We start from the raw sequence: 16200 nt of genomic DNA on the forward strand, positions 1-16200 counted from the left end.
AATTCCAAGAAATGGAAATGTGTACCGAATAAAGCTCGATAAAATTCCGCAAAAAGCAACTAAACCCTGAAGAAAGTTTTACAGTTTATCTTCAAAAAAGAGGAACAATCAACAGTCTGTCTTCATAATTTTCATGCTTACTCTGTAAATATGACGGCATGTTATTATTTCATCTCTACTATCAGATATATTATTTAATCATGAAGCTGCTGACCTGTCAAAGTTCTGCTCCAGAGTGACCACAGGACTCAAGTTATCATGGACGGAGAACAGAGGGTTTCCCCAGCGGCCGACGTAAGAGCTGTGGAGAGACGGAGATGGATTTCAGAGCTGATAACAGAGTACAGATGCAGAAACCTTTGGGTTTAAATATCATGAAAGAATGTGGCATGAGACCAAGCAGCAACCTCCAGTGTTGAATAATTAAACCAATGAGGAAGCACTAAAAACTACACTTCACCTACTTGATCTCTTACCTGAGATCCAAGCCAGCGAGGCATGAGTCCGCTTACGTTCCACTAGCTCGCTTAGCTTCTTTATTCACGCTAATAAACAGCTGTGGTCAGCCACCATAGAATCTCACTCTGTGGGAAACGCTGAGGTAAACTAGCTCATTTACTTGCTAAAGAATTAGCCACGGGGGTCGACTGTTTAGGTTTGATAAATCAGCATTTGCTAACCCTTCCCTCATCCCTGGTTCCATCCTCTCCTTAAAATATGACGACTTCTGGCTGCAGGAAACCAACATGGCAGCAGCAAAATCTCAAACTTGATGCTTTACGCAGCTAAATAACCAATGGGTATTGTCGCTGTGGCTATGTCCATTATTCACACTGCAGTGTAATAATCGAGTTAAAAGATGTGAACCATTCTGCTTTATTACATGGCTGTGCTGAATACTTGATTCTTATTGGCCATCCCCCAAAAGTAGAGAAGTTTGAAGAACAAACTGTTACTAAGAAAAGCAGACAGTTGCTATGGAGGTGGCTCTAATTACAGACTCTGAAGAACTACTTGTAATCATATGAATCCACCGCCACAAGTCTGGTTAACACTGAATATACCTTAAAAGGCAGTTTATCAAGTAGATTTTTACTAATCTACAAATTAGTATTTAAATACAAAAGGTTTGCATACTGGGTAGGATACCATCATGTACCATTCATAAAAATTTTTATAAAAACGACATCTAAACTTTGGATAAAAGTGTGAATTGTAGGAACTACAAAAGACAACTGCTACCTTTGATTAAAAAAAAATCCATCCTTTTGATAGTTTCTTGATAATCAGTTAAACACAACAGAGGAAGGGAAAAAAGGAACGTGAATTGTAAGCAGCTGTTGATCAAGTTTTCATCCTGTTTGAAAATTACCCAGCATGCCTCACAGTCTGCTGGCCTGCTGCTATCTGAGCACACCGGCTCTTCTAAAGAGTAAAGTTCCTGACCTGTGAAATGGCAGAGTCATAAAGCACTGTCAGACAACACACTCAGTGACTCCGTAATGACTTATTAATGCAGCATTAATGCACGCGCTGTGTGTGTGTGTGTGTGTGTGTGTGTGTGTGTGTGTGTGTGTGTTTTATGAGGACTGTGGATCATAACCAGCAGCTTAATGATATTTCAACGCTGTGTGTGTGACTGCAGCAAACTTTTACACCGGACGCTCCCCGAGGACACACAAAGCCGGAGGAGGGACTCAGTCAGCAGTCTGAGCTCCAAAACAAACACACAAAGCTGAATTATATACACAGAAGCTGTGTTTACATGTGCAAAATAACCTTAATCCGATTTAAATCAATCGATTAAAGTGGGGATTCCAACTTGACTGATCATAACATGCGTCAACATGCTGGCTGGCAGGTTGGCGCAGTGTAGTTCTTTGTAGGAGGTTTAAAACACTCCTCAGCTCCAGCTGTCTGTCTGTCTGTCGCTGAAAGTTAGGTTGAGACAGCATTTCCAGCATTGCGACCACCATCAAAGGGCTTGAAAAGTTGCCTTCAGTAACCAATGGGGTGACACGGCCGCTCATGTTCAGAGAAGGTATCTAGAGTCACTGAGCTCTGTGTGCTGAAGTCTGGCTTCAATATCGAGACCCTGTTTTATTCATACCTGTAAATGTGAGCTTTGATTCGCTCCTTGATCAGCCACAGAGGATGATGGGGTTGGTTGTGGAGGTTGCGGCCGACCTTCTCCAAGATCTTTGGCGTGACGTTGGTGAAGTCGTCGCGGGGATAGGAGTGGCCCAACACCTCCAATGAGTCCTGACCAATCACATGATGAGGGGCGTGGCTATCAGTGCCGAGGCGTCTGTGTGATGCTGTGCTGCGATTGGCGAAGAGGGCTGAGCGGCAGCAGCAGTGGAGCAGAGGGCGGGGCAGAGAGGGGACGAACAGGGAAACAGGGATCTTATGGAGCCTCATGTTGATTGGTCCATGGATCTGGAAACACAAGAGAGAGGGAGAGAGAAATTAAAATATGATCCAATGTGTTTAAATGACCATGTTCCTGCATGCTGCATACACAGGCACAAAAAAGGAAAATAGACACAAGAAACAAGCAAAGCCAATAAAAAAATTTAAAATAAGTACTACAAAAGTACGACTAAAATAAAAACTATGATAACTGGAGATGTAATCATTTTTGTTGCTGAGAGGCAAGGGTTGAGTCTGTTGCATCATGACTCTGAACGTTTGTTTTTGACAACATTTTATCCACTTTCACACAAATCCTCAGATGTTATCGGGACATTCAGCAGTGACTGTGCAAAAAAAGATGGACAGAATGGCAGCTCGACATTAATGAAGCCAAAACATTTGGAACTCCCCCTACTGGCTGGCTACAATACAGTTCATAAGCTCCGCCTCCTCTATGTTAACATGACATGGGTCAACTATAAAATCTATAAAATCTAAATACAAGTCAAAAAAACGTTTCTCCAACATGGTTTATGTTTTTATAGTAAGTTAATATCATCTCTGTTTACAAATGAGGTTCCTGCCTTGCTGTGTGCACCACATTATCAGATTAGAGGAGGAGCGGTGAGAGGAAATGCAACGAACACGAACATGAGAGTCATCATTGATTTTTCCATAAATGTGAGCTTCAGTGTGTTTCAAAACCGACACAAGAATCTGTTCTGCTGTTGACTGAACCCACCTGAGGGACTTTTGACCTTTTTTTTTTTTTTCAGGAAGTGGGTGTTTTAGTTTCACTTTTATAAAAATCAGGAGAAGGTAGAGATGTGTCATCTGTTTTAAAATGCTGTCTACATCACACTTAGTTTAAAAAAGCTTCACTCAATGATTTTACAATTTCAGCCGATGATGGAGAGAGACGCGAGTTAGGCGTAAATCAGATTTGATCATAAAAACCACAATAGAGGTCAGAAGAGGTAAGAGCTCAGGCTGCCAAATTACTTAAACACACACACACACACACACACAAATATAATAAGATTATGATGCAAAAGGACACACACAAACAGCAAAGTTTAAATTATACTGCTGGAGCAGAATCAGCTGATTCTTCACGTCTTTCCTTTTTTTGTTCCAGCTTCTGACAGATAAAAGGGCAGTTGTCCCATCTCCTGTCCCTCTCAAATATTTGTCCATTCAGTAACACACACACACACACACACACACGCACGCACACATTCTGGGGGAGCATCCCTGAACAAAGACAAAGGGTGTTGCATTGCAGTGGCATTGCAGCAAAATGGATTATTGTTCCTAAATCCATGAAGCTTTTACCTCTGCTCTGCTGCTGGTGTCATATTATACTGGACTTTGCTGAGGTCACAAACAATCTCACACACACACACACACACACACACACACACACACACACACACTACAAAAACTGGTCCTGGGGTAAAGGGACATCTCAAGGTCATTGCGACTTCAACGAGATAATAAAAGTCAATTATGTGCAGATAGAAACAGATATTTCCCCCCAACAGACTAGAATGATCATTACACCAAATCACAGTTAATATTTGAAAATGATAAACGACCCGCTGAAGGGGATTTTGCAGATTTATCTAAAAAAAAAAAAGTTCCTTTGATGAAGGAATAATTTGTTCAGAAAAGGTCACAGCAGCTTGGACATTGTTTGTCTTGTGTTTAAGGTCATCATTTGTTTGCCAACAGAAAATAAAGCAAAAGGTCATTAAAGACGTAAAAACAAGCTGCAGAGTGCGGAGGAGGTCTCAGGGTTCACTGTATTTGTTCACAACCTCACCTGAAGTAAAGACAAACCACATACATGATGAAAACTAGACTTCTATTAGACTTAGTATTTGATCGGCCTGTGTGTTGTGGCTGCAGAGCTGCAGACGAGTTTATTAGTTCTTGAGTGTAACTGCTGTGAAAAATCCTTCTTCCATTTACGGCTTTATTCACCATTGACTGAGCTCTCTTTCTTCACTTGATCTTTGCCTTTGTCCCAATTTAAAGGGCTGCATCCTTCGGCGTGTGCATTTGAAGGCTTGTTATGTCACAGTGATGCCGCGAAGGCTGTCCCACCTCGAAGGCTCCTTTAAATGCTGCCGACAAATGCGATAATGCGAAATGGATCCGTCCGGTGCATCCTGGCCCAACATAGATGCCATTGTTTTAAATAAATTAAATAGAACAAAAAGGAAAGAGACTCAGAAGTCCAGTCAGGAAGCAAGACATGTACAGGTTTGTCAATGGCTTGTTTATCTTTAACATATTTCAGTTTTTTCTGGAAGTTTCTTCACTTATTCATAAAGATTTGATTTGATTTATTTAACCATGTTGGTCCCATTGAGATTAAAAACCTCTTTTTTTAAAAGGGAGACCTGGCCAAGACAGGCAGCAGCAAAAACACAAAGTTACAGATGGAAATACAAAGAGAGACAAGGTACAATTTACAAAACACTAAATTTTGGATTAAAATAGAAACATCTATGAGTCATATCTGGGAGTCAGTCGTCCAAACAGCCGAGCTAAAACATCAACATCCTATAGAAACTGATTAAGAACAATGGTCTGGTTTTCATAATCTACATTTGTTGATGAAGTGTTTAGGGATAATAATGCGGGTATTTCAGGCAGGCTCCTTCAAAATGAGACACAGCTTTAATCTCACTCGACCACACTGCTCTCGCTCTCTCTCTCTCTCGCTCGCAGCAGCTTAAGAGTTGAGGAGCCGGGCTATTTGCCGAACAGAAACATCTATGGGTGCAGAGATCATTGTGATAACAGGAATTTAAGGAAAATAATCAATAATAATAATCAAATAATACATTTTTGGGAACCACATAATGTTGGAAAGATTAAGCAAATCATTCCCACGCCAATCAAAATACAAATATTTATGTTGTGACTTCACTGAAAGATCAGGTTTAATAAATGTGATCAGAAAATCAGACGGTAATTTGTACTTTTGTCGGCGTCCTGCCGCAGTGACTGACTCTCGGAGGACCTGAGAAATGTCTGACAGTCGGAAAAAGGCGTCCTTCATCACCCTCCATGACTAAAGGTCATGTGACATTTCCAGATAATATACAGCTCGACCTGCGGAGGATGTGCGTGAGCATGGAGTGATGATCGGCTCAGTTTAAAGCCACAGCTTCACACGAGATAAAATCTGCTTCTGTTCTCGTAGTACAGTTTCTCTTTCTGTTCAAGAAGGGACTCAAAGCTCCTCCTTGGTGGTCTCCATCTTGGCTTCCCGTCTCCACTCGTCATCTACTTGGGACTGACCTTCTTCCCGAACACGTGGTCAGCACCATATGTCTGTTCCCACGGCACTAAACAATGCGGACATACACATACAGACGCCTACGCACACAGACACACGTGCAGTAAAAAACACACACGATGTTTGAAATAAGCTGCAGAGAGAAGGAGAGTAGAGATAACATGAACTTCATTGATGTTCTTGTTTTTCATTTTCTGTTTAAAGTCAGTCTATCTTTAATAATTTTCATCAACGTCCTCCAGTTAGATAATTACCTTTTCTATTTTCTATCTAAGGGTTTTTTGGGGTTTTTTTACAGGAGAATTCACTCCCATCAGGTAACTAACACAACGGGTCAGAGGTCACACGGGCCTGTCTGTGACCCTGATCTCAAACCTGAGAGCCGAGGAGGGAAAAGAAACTGAGCTCAGGGAGGTTTTTTAAAGAGCAGACGATCACATGGAGTTTTTAAAACACAGAGTCGTGAACTTGGGTAAATGAAAATATTAGAGGGTTTAAACTTTAATGAGTCCTGCGGGGGAGTCGCTGCTGTTTCATGTAGAAACTCCTCACAGGCCTCGCCCGTGTGTTTTAAACTGTGTGAAGACAGAGACAACATGACGCTGCTCGGTTTTACGCCTCAAGTAAGTTCACACGTCTCCTATGCTGCACTTTTGAACCTAAAGCTTTGAAAATGACAGAACAAGCTAAAAAAACATTCTTTTGATGGGAATTTGCATTCTGCAGCTAATTCGTCTTAAAATAGAGCCTTCAAAAGCCACACTAGCTAATCTTTCCTCTCTCATTTATGTGCCTCAAAGTATTCAACTTTTGACTTTTCTACATGTTGTCATGTTAAAACCACGAAATAAATGGATTCCCAGGGCTGTATGTGTGGACCGAAACCAAATAATCCAACATTTTGATTTTGAAGGGGCAGATATATCATTTCTTTCTTTCTTTCTTTCTTTCTTTCTTTTAAATGCAGGATTTGGGCAGTTACAACCACTTTTTGTTTAACTGTTTGCATTTTTTGCAATTACCACTTGGTGAAAAATGTGCAAATGCAGGAGAAACATTTCACACTGTAAAAATAATTCAGCATCCATCTGTTTGGCAGGAATCAGCAGATTGTTGTTGTACACTTTTTAAAAATGTACGCACTGACCTGATAGGCACAAACACTTTGAATATCTTCAAAAACGGTCTGTTTAGTTGATTATTTATCCATAAAACCTCCCAGCTAGGTACAGATCCTTCTCACGACTCTTTCATGAGCACAGTTCAGGTTTCATTTTTAGTGTCGATGATTAGAAAGTGGAGCTGGCTCTGTATTCAGCTCATGTGGACTTCTGTTACTTTTCTATCACCACAACGTGGCTGTAGAAACCATTTCAGTTGTGTCACATTAATAAAGGCAAATAAGAGCTTATACAGCCACCGTGTTTGAAAAATGTGACAGATTATTGTGCAAAATGTAAGCAGCTCTGGAGGAAGTGCAACATGATTCATCATGTGTGAAAGTTGCTGAGAAAATCCCTTGTTTTGCTGCCAAGAAGTTGTTCTGACTAACCAGCATGGCAGCAGCCAACAGTGCGGCTGTGATGTGACTTCTGACGCCGCCAGCTGACTAAAGGTGGCAATAGAGATGCCGCCAAGGACGAGCTGCAGCCCGGCCGTCCAAAAAAAAAAAAAAAAAAAAAAAAAAAAACCACCCACCGCTCGTCAGAGAGACACACTCAAGAGATGTGTGTGGAAGTGAAACAAAGCACTTAACCCAGGATGTAGCAACAAAAATGGTGGACTCCGGAAATTCAAGGCCCTAAAACGAATACAGTCGTGATACTGTTACATAGCAAACACATGCAGCATGCACACCATCATACTCGCATCACTCAGGTTTGAACTTCAACACCTGATGAGTAACGTACCACACATGCTGCACAGAAACGTAAAGGCTGTAAACACACACACACACAGTTTCCAGCAGAGGAATTCACTCAGCCTCTAAACCTGACACACTGATAGAGAGAGGAGATAAATTACAGACAACAGAGACAGAGAGAGAGACAGAAAGAGAGAGAGAGAGAGAGAGAGAGAGAGAGAGACTGTATATATATCTACTCTTGACTAAATCCTTTTCTTTAAATTGTAGCTGTGTCTTATTTCAGTGTAGCACCCTTCCAAATAGGGATGTTCCCAGACGACTACTTAGTGCGGTTAAACATCAATTCAATTCTGTTTTTGAAGTAGTTTAAGGTAAGAAAAGTCAGTAGTGAAAATGTTGTTTATTTCCTAACCATCGCCCATCTATTTTGTTATCACTGCTGTCTTTAAGGCATCTAGTTCTTATTCTGTTTTGGAATTTAGCTCCTCCCATCTTTGCTTTTCCATGCTGTGACTACAGCTGAAAACAATGGAGCATGCCAACATTGGCGCATGTAAAAAAATAATGTTGAGCAATGCTCTGTACGTGAAGCGCAAACAATTATCTACATTTGGCGTCAAGTAAGACAGTGTGAGCGAAGAGAAAGACAGATTATGTGACTGTGTAACAAACTGTCACACAGTCAGAGGGAGCTATTTCTGATCTGTCGTGGTTCCTTTAAAGAACACATGCCATCATGATCACGACTTTGTGTGTGTGCGTGTGTGTGTGTGTGTGTATTAGAACCTCACAGAGAAGCAGGTGGCGTCTCTCTCTCTCTCACTGTAGGAGTGTCAGTGTCGCTCGACCCCCCCCCATGGTTAGAGGGACTCCCTCTCTGGCGCGATTACCACTTCCTGTACACGAATCAAACCGCTCGCCAACATGGACGGTTACTCAACGTCCGACACCCACCTCTGTGTCATTTGATGAATGAAATAACGAAACAAAAAAGGTAAAACAATAATAAAAAGGTTATACACTGTAAAAATAGCTTGGTTAGCACACTCGTTGACGAACTGCTAAGATGCAAACCTACACATTTCTAAAAGGGGAGATTACTCAGGATGTGATACATTGAAATCTTTTGTCTTTTTGGCCTTTTAAGGAACATAATAGAGGAGTACAGTCTCGGTACAGTCTCAAAACACACACAGTAATGTTCAGTACAGGGAGGATTGTTTGATCGGGATTATTCCACTGTCGAGGAAAAACGTCCACGGTTTAATCAGAGAGTGTTGAAACATGCAGCGAATAGAGTTGTTTTAAAGGGACTCTCCTAGAAACAATAGAAAATTTGTCTATCGAGGTATGCAGGAGACATTTTTTTAAAATTCTGCATTTAAAAAGAGAATCAGTCGACAAATGACACGATTTTTGGACTGTATTTGTTCCATTTGTAGTCGTGGTGAAATGTTCCACTATGGTGTTTCATCGGGCTTTGTACGCAGAAAAAAAACAGTCCATGTGGAGAGCAATACATAATTCCAACCCAGGAGTTATCAGCTATCTTCAGACAAGGATGTTGATTTCCAGAGATATAAAGCGAACCAACTTCTGCCAGAGAGAGACAAAGTGATAGAAATTCTGATGGATGAGTATGAAAGTTATCTACAGTCTTTTAAAATTCATACTTTACTTGTTACAGCCAGAAACGTCAGAGGTTTGACTGCAACAAAGTTTTTCATGAAGTCCAGCTTCTGAGGAATGTTAGTTATTTCACACAAAGGCAAACTAGGAGCTGTATGAAGTCATAAAGATGGACAGCTGCAGTACCTGCACCGTGTGTGTGTGTGTGTGTGTGTGTGTGTGTGTGTGTGTGTGTGTGTGTGTGTGTGTGTGTGTGTGTGTGTGTGTGTGTGTGTGTGTGTGTGTGTTGGCCCACGGGGCAGCAGGATTTATGGGAGCTGTAGTCTCTCTGATTGGCTAACACTGTGGCGTTTATTTAAAACAGTGTATCCTGAAACGACCCCACATCCATCTTCACCTCCTCCTCATCGTCCCAACACCCCCCCCCCCCCCAATATCCCCCCCCACCCAGGTCTCTATCTTATAAAGCCATAAACTCAGAGTCTCCCCCTCCCTCCCTAAATCTGCATCACTGCTGCTCCTGTCTTCACAAATACACCTCTCTCTCCTCCTCCATCTGTTTTTACTCCTCGTTCTATTTACATTCTCTCTCATTTTATCCCTTTTACTTTTGTAATACCTCATTCTTTTCAAATATATCCATCTTAAACCTCATTTCTCAGACAAAAAACTGAATTTAAATGTATACATCAGTCATCTTAGACCTCTCACATTTATCTGCCGACCCTTTCTGGCGAGTTTTCATTTCATGTTCTGATTATTTATTCTCTTTACCTCCCTCCTTCTCCTCCTTCTCCTCCAATAAAGTCATATCTGTAGATGTTCTGCTGCAGGAAGCAGGCAGCTTTTTGACAAGTAACATTAGATCAAACATTCAGAAGCAGACTATAAAGAGAGGAGAGGAGAGAATAGGAAAAGTGAGAAGAGGAAACAAGGAGATAAGGAGATAAGGGAAGGAGTGTGTGACACCATAAAGGAGGAGAATTTTATGGTTCAGGGGAAAAGTGCAGAGGCTGCAGCTCCGCTCATACATCCTTTTGTTTCCCTTTACAGTGTGACACACACACACACACACACACAAATACACACTTTCTTATAACGTCAGATACATTGTCAATACCACGTGTCTTAAAATGACAACACCTATTATTTATTGATCAGCTGTATTGAAAAGTACCTAAATGTAACTCGATTCATCACCTAGTCCTACTCTTAATGTGTGCACAACCATGGAAAGCTCAGACGTGCTGCGAGTGACAGACTACGACAGTAAACAGACAAAATGTTCACTTTATATTTATGAACGTCTCTGAGGTGAATGTAAGTTTAGACATTTTTAAAAGCTGAAGGTTTCAATTGATTTTAGGGGCTGATGCAACACCCCTTCTACCTGACGCTAACATTAGCTTAGCTTGTTTGTAGGCACTCTGCATGTGTTCCTTTAATGTTAGTTACTTCAGAGAGTTTTAACTGTAACTGAACTATCTGCAGGGAGCTCATCGTCTCCGCAACAAAGTGAGCTGTTAATTAAAACAAATACAAACAGTGAATAAAAAAAATCTGTTTCTCAAAGCTGTAAAGATGAAGCGTTGATTCATCAAGGATTCCAGTGACAGAAAGGGGGATTATTATTATTATTTTTTTTAATCTTTAAACTCTTTCCAGGGAAAATGTCTCAAAATAAAGAAAACTTTGTTCTCTTCTTCTTAAATGTTTTGATCCTTTCAGATGTTGGGATATGAATTCTTTGACTTCTTTTGGATTTTTGGTTTGTTTGAAGAACTTGTAAATAAAAAGTAATTTGCATTTTTCTGACATAATAAAAAAAAAAAACTTTAGTTCGTGACAGCCCTTAAAAAACAAAGTCCTTTACTTCTGTCATCTTCTCGATTTAATGATTTGAAAACTTTTTTTTTTTTTTTTGGCCAGTTAATTTTAGTCAGAGTGCTTCTGACAGTCTGAATGTTTCAGGCTTAAGTACTTTTCGCATCTTGGAAAAAAACATCCAAAAAAACTTATGTTTAGTGTTTGTTCCGTTGCTTTGTATTGACTTATAAAATGTTATAATCAGAACTAGTTTGCAGTGATTTTTAATGAAACGTTAACTAGAAAAATTACGTTTTGCTGGGCACTTCAAATATTATCCTCATCTGCTCCGATTAAACATGAAAACACTTAAGGCTTTATTTATGTAAAATTATTAATAATTTGATTTAACTATTAAGAAAATTTCCTGAACAGCTTCTCATTGGACCTCGCAGTCTCAATGCTTTAGAGGTTTATTGCAAAAAAACAGACAAAACAAATTAAATAGATGACAAATTATCCAACGTCCGTCTCATATTTAAGTTTTATTTTGGTGATTCCGCACCTTTAAAGGTTCAAGTTGGTGCATGAGCTAATTCAGATCCTTATCATAACTTTCCCTCGTTGTTGGTCCTGAAGGAAACATCCAAAATTGACACTTATTAGCTCAAATCTGACATTACAAAGCTTCTTCTATGGATTTGAATCAGCTTTATAAACATGTTAGTGTGTCAGAAAGAAAAAAAAAAAACTAAATGAAAAAAAAAGTAGCAGAAAAACTGTCCTTCACTTCACAATAAAACACTGTGGGCTAAAGCATTGATTAAACTGCATTATTCACAGTCTGATTCAATGAGTCTTTTGTTGTACCTCTACTTTTCATGATTCATTATTACTTTACTGCTCAGGACTGCCAGTAAACTGTGTGTCATCATAGAAGAAGAGCCTGTGGAGCAGCGGCAGAGCTCCTCTTTATGAATACGAGGCGGCTGGCCGCAGCATCGATCGCTGCAAGCCGTCGTCCTGAGGGACGGCGAGGACCGATCTGAATCAATCACCCTCTGCAGTGACCACACGGCAGCGTCTCAAAGCTCCGTTTTTCTCCCCCGATCTGTCAGATTCAGCACCCAGCAGCTCGGGAAAATATGTGGACTGGGCAAAATCTGAAGTTAACTTTTATTGTTGTGGTGCAGTATTGTCATGCAGGTTATAAACCCAGAAAACAGAATATTTATCAACGTCCAGCCTGAGATCAGGGGGAGGGGTTTGAATGCTTCCTGCTGGAGTTTTAACAGGATAAAGATTAAGATGGCGACTGGAAACTGGTTCCAAATTGTCTGATCAATTGCAAACTACTTCTCCAAGCCTATTAATTCCTTTCAGTCATGCGGTCATATTTCTCAAAAGGTGCTTTTAGAAAAATCAATGATGTCAAACTGATGTTTCTACGCAGGAAACTACAACAACAACAAGAATGACTCAGACAGGAAGACATGACTCATTTCAAAGAAGAATAATGCAGGTTGTACTATTCAAGTAAAACTTTAAGCAACGTGCTAAAACATCTTTTTCCCCAAACATGAGCTTAAATTCCAGGAATGCTAGGAAACAGAATTCAGAAATCAGAAACACAATTGTCTGATACAATGTCTATGTATTTAAAGTGTATTTTAATTTTTTTTTGTCACACCTGTTAACATGGAGGAGGTGGAGCCTATGACCTATACTCCAGACAGTCACCAGGGGAGAGCTCTAAATCTTTTGGCTTCTGTCCTATGCAGCTGATGTGTCGTCCATCTTAATATACAGTCTGTAGCTACATCCCCATATTAGACAAACTACACTTGAGTGCTACTGCTTAGATTAGACAGAGAAGGAGAAGAAAAAAAGTGAACAACATCCATCAGTGGTTACATTTACAAGAAGCTTCAAGCTCTGATGAATGACTTTCCCCTTTCAAACACTACAACCACAATGCAAGTACTATATTTATTGTAACTTTAACATGCAAATAACTAAATATTTATTTTAATAAACTCAGAAGAAGAAAAACAATTCAACCTGATATCTATCGGTCTATGTCTCTTTCTTTGCACAGCCACTGACCTTTCCTAAATGAATGTTGATATTCACAATCAGCTCTTACTGATACTGATTGTGTGTTTAAAACGCTGCCACAGATTGTTTGTTTGCATAAATCCCTCTGAAGTAAAAAGGTCAAACACTGTGGAGAGCCTGTGAGTATGAGAATACTCTTTTACAGCGTCGGCTCATTAGGACCTTAAATCTAACTGGAATTGAAAAAGAGTTTGTGATATTGATTTTTCCATTTTCAAAATGTTAAAGTATTCAAGAGGAGCAGTAAGCAGCTCGATTCTATCTAATCAGAATCAGTTTTCAGCCTCTGTTTAATGTGTGAATGTTTTTAGTGTCATGAGACAAAAATAAATGTGACTTCAGCTCCACCTGTACACCTGAGTGTGTGTGTGTGTGTGTGTGTGTGTGTGTGTGTGTGTGTGCGAGTGAGAGAGAGAGAGACGGCTTATCACATAGGGAGAGGAAGTGTGTAGGAGTGTGAATCCTGGCTGTAGCACAGTAAACATATGTTCATGAGACGTTGGAAAGATTGCACATTGGAAATTGAAACTATCCTGTAAACACACATAAACAGAAGCACATACACACATACAGACACACACATCCATCTTCTTTTATTTTTGGGAATTTCTGACACTTTGTAATTCAAAGTTTCCATGTTTGGGGATTTGAAAGAAGCAGACGTCTCATTTCTTCCCCTTTAGTTGTCACCCACATAATGGAGCGCAGTCAGGGACTCAACTGCTGATAATTACACAATATTGGCAAAATAACAATACCAGCTCTTCGACAGCATCTGCTGTGGCTGAAAATAGACGTGTCTTTAGGAGAAAGCAAAATTATTTCTGAGACTATTTGCGATGAATGCTGGAGTGATAACAAGAAGCTGAGGAAAGCTGAGGAACATCTCACACATGATGGATGCTTGGGAAGATTTGATTAATGAGCCTTTATATATTTAGTAACATTACATTTTTAATAAAAATTTCCCTGTTATTTTATTATTTTCCTCAACTGTGTAGTAATTTCATTTTCTTGCTTCTGCTGGTTTAACCTTCTAAATTTACCCTACAGACTCCAAAGGACATAAAAGCAAGAAGGTCGAAGACGAGACGCAAAGTTTAGACTAAGTTGCTCTCTCTCATTTGTATGCATACTGCAGGAAAGTACATTCAGTATGTACTGTACTTGTAGGGGCAGCTGCAGTTCTTTAGAAAAAAGAAAGTTTGCATATTAAAGTAATGGAAAGTGAATGCCACTTTAAGCATTTTATAGCATGCATTCAGGAGTTAAACTGCAGAAATGTAAAAGTCTGCACACTGTTTAGCTACCAATGGGCAATTTGATTTATATAGGACAACGTTTCAATCTACAAGAACTTCCTCAGGCAAATGTTGCAGGAGACTAACAGTCCAAAAACCAAGACAATAACTATAACCACCCCAAGAGGATGCCATAAGTATATCTCAGGAAGTAGTAAAGCAGTAATAAAAAACACACAATTTCTAAAACCTCATTGTATTAAAAAATGTGAATTATTTTGAGGTATTAGAGCGAGGACTCTGGTTCTTTGTGAATTAATCTGTTAGTGTGTGGTGTGCTGTTTTGCTCACATCGTTGCTTTCCACACACTATAGCAACCAAATCGTTTGTGTATTAGTACATTCTTTGTCCCGCGCCTCTATGCATTTTGTCTGGATGTGCGCACTCTAGTTTCCTCTTCCAGGAGAGTTAAAGCAACAACATATAGGGATTTGATTTGATGCTCTTTGGCGCCCACTGAAGGTCTGTGAGTGCAACTGCACTGTTGTAAAACACACATGGTGCTGTTAACGCCTCCCTCTCCTCGACAACGTACATTTGTTGATAAACAGGAAATCCCAGAACAGGGAAGCTAAAGAACCATGTGGACTAACAAGGCATTCACAATTGGCTGTCATTTCTTCCATGTTAAAATCCACTGGGTGTATGCTTGGCTGTCCTCGTGTTCCCAAAACACAACAGGATTTGAAATCGTTGCAGCCCAGACATTCCTCCAAGCAGATTGATCACTCTAAACACGGCTCACACCACAGAAAACCAGACGATTTCATCTTTCGGAACATAAAAAAAAAAAAAAAAAAACAGGACTTTGCTTTGGATTATCAGAAGCGGAGAATCGGGACAGGTAATCTTGTAGTGTGTACCTGGCTTTACATAACTTTGACTTTGTAATGCAGAATCTCTGCATTTAAAGGGCCAGGAAAGGTGGGAGGTAAAAGTTATTTCAAACAGTTTTTAAAGTTAGTTTTAAAAGAGAGGATTAATTAAGGAGAGAGTTCAGATTGTGCCCAACATGCACAGAGCGTCTTTTTAAATATGGTCAAACACTTCTGACTGATTGGTCCAATGTTTCTCCATGCATCAATTTCTCTTTGTAAAACTTTTGTGCTTTTGATGTGTTCAGTCCTGATGTATTTGAAGGTTATATATTTCCCCTAACTAAAAGCACACATGCAGGACAAACTTGAATTTGTTGGACCCACTATGTGTGGGGATTTAAAAGAACTAAAAACTCCATTTACACAAGGGCTACACAGAAGTAAATGAATATTTCAGTTGGCATTATTCCAGCTCACTGCGGACCGAGTGATGGACAATTTTCTCTGCTTAAATTTTCCACAAAGGCCATGTTTTTAGGTAATAGGATTTTGTTTAGGAACCCTGGGCACTGGGAAGACTTGGTTCCTTCCTACTTGATAAAGAAACTAAAACAGACTTAATAAATCATTTTCACCTCAAAGAAATAAGTCAAGTTCACGGTGTTCCTGCATGAAAACAGCTGGTTCATCAAGTTTCATTCTTCAACAAGAAGCACCAAAAGAACCTGATTCAAAATGTACACTGAATGTTTGAACTCTGTTGCTCCAGGTCATCACAGAAGGAGCCAGGAATTCAGAAGCAAACGGACTGGTTTTGAAAGGAGGTCTTAAAAAGTTATCCTCTCAAACTTGGAGCCTAACTCTTAATAAAAAGAGAAGACTTTTTCAAGCACACAAACTGCTGCCACTGTAGAACAGGAGAGCGGCGAGAT

General features: G+C 39.9%; 1 protein-coding gene across 3 annotated transcripts in view; it reads right to left on the minus strand.

Annotated features, from left to right (window-relative positions):
• Positions 1-16200, minus strand: part of fars2 (phenylalanyl-tRNA synthetase 2, mitochondrial) — a 111292-nt gene that overhangs the window by 81034 nt on the left and 14058 nt on the right. For 2 of the 3 annotated variants that reach the window (XM_065949066.1, XM_065949068.1), the window contains exons 3-4: positions 2111-2439; positions 215-301 (exon numbers count right to left, since the gene is read on the minus strand). In XM_065949066.1, the coding sequence (XP_065805138.1) occupies positions 215-301; positions 2111-2421 (398 nt within the window). In that variant the 5' untranslated portion in view covers positions 2422-2439. Of the gene's footprint in view, positions 1-214; positions 302-2110; positions 2440-8386; positions 8538-16200 lie in introns of those variants that run through there. The other variant, XM_065949067.1, reaches the window with a different exon arrangement.

The sequence above is a fragment of the Labrus bergylta genome, chromosome 20, assembly GCF_963930695.1.
Source record: "Labrus bergylta chromosome 20, fLabBer1.1, whole genome shotgun sequence".
Taxonomy (NCBI): Eukaryota; Metazoa; Chordata; class Actinopteri; order Labriformes; family Labridae; genus Labrus; species Labrus bergylta.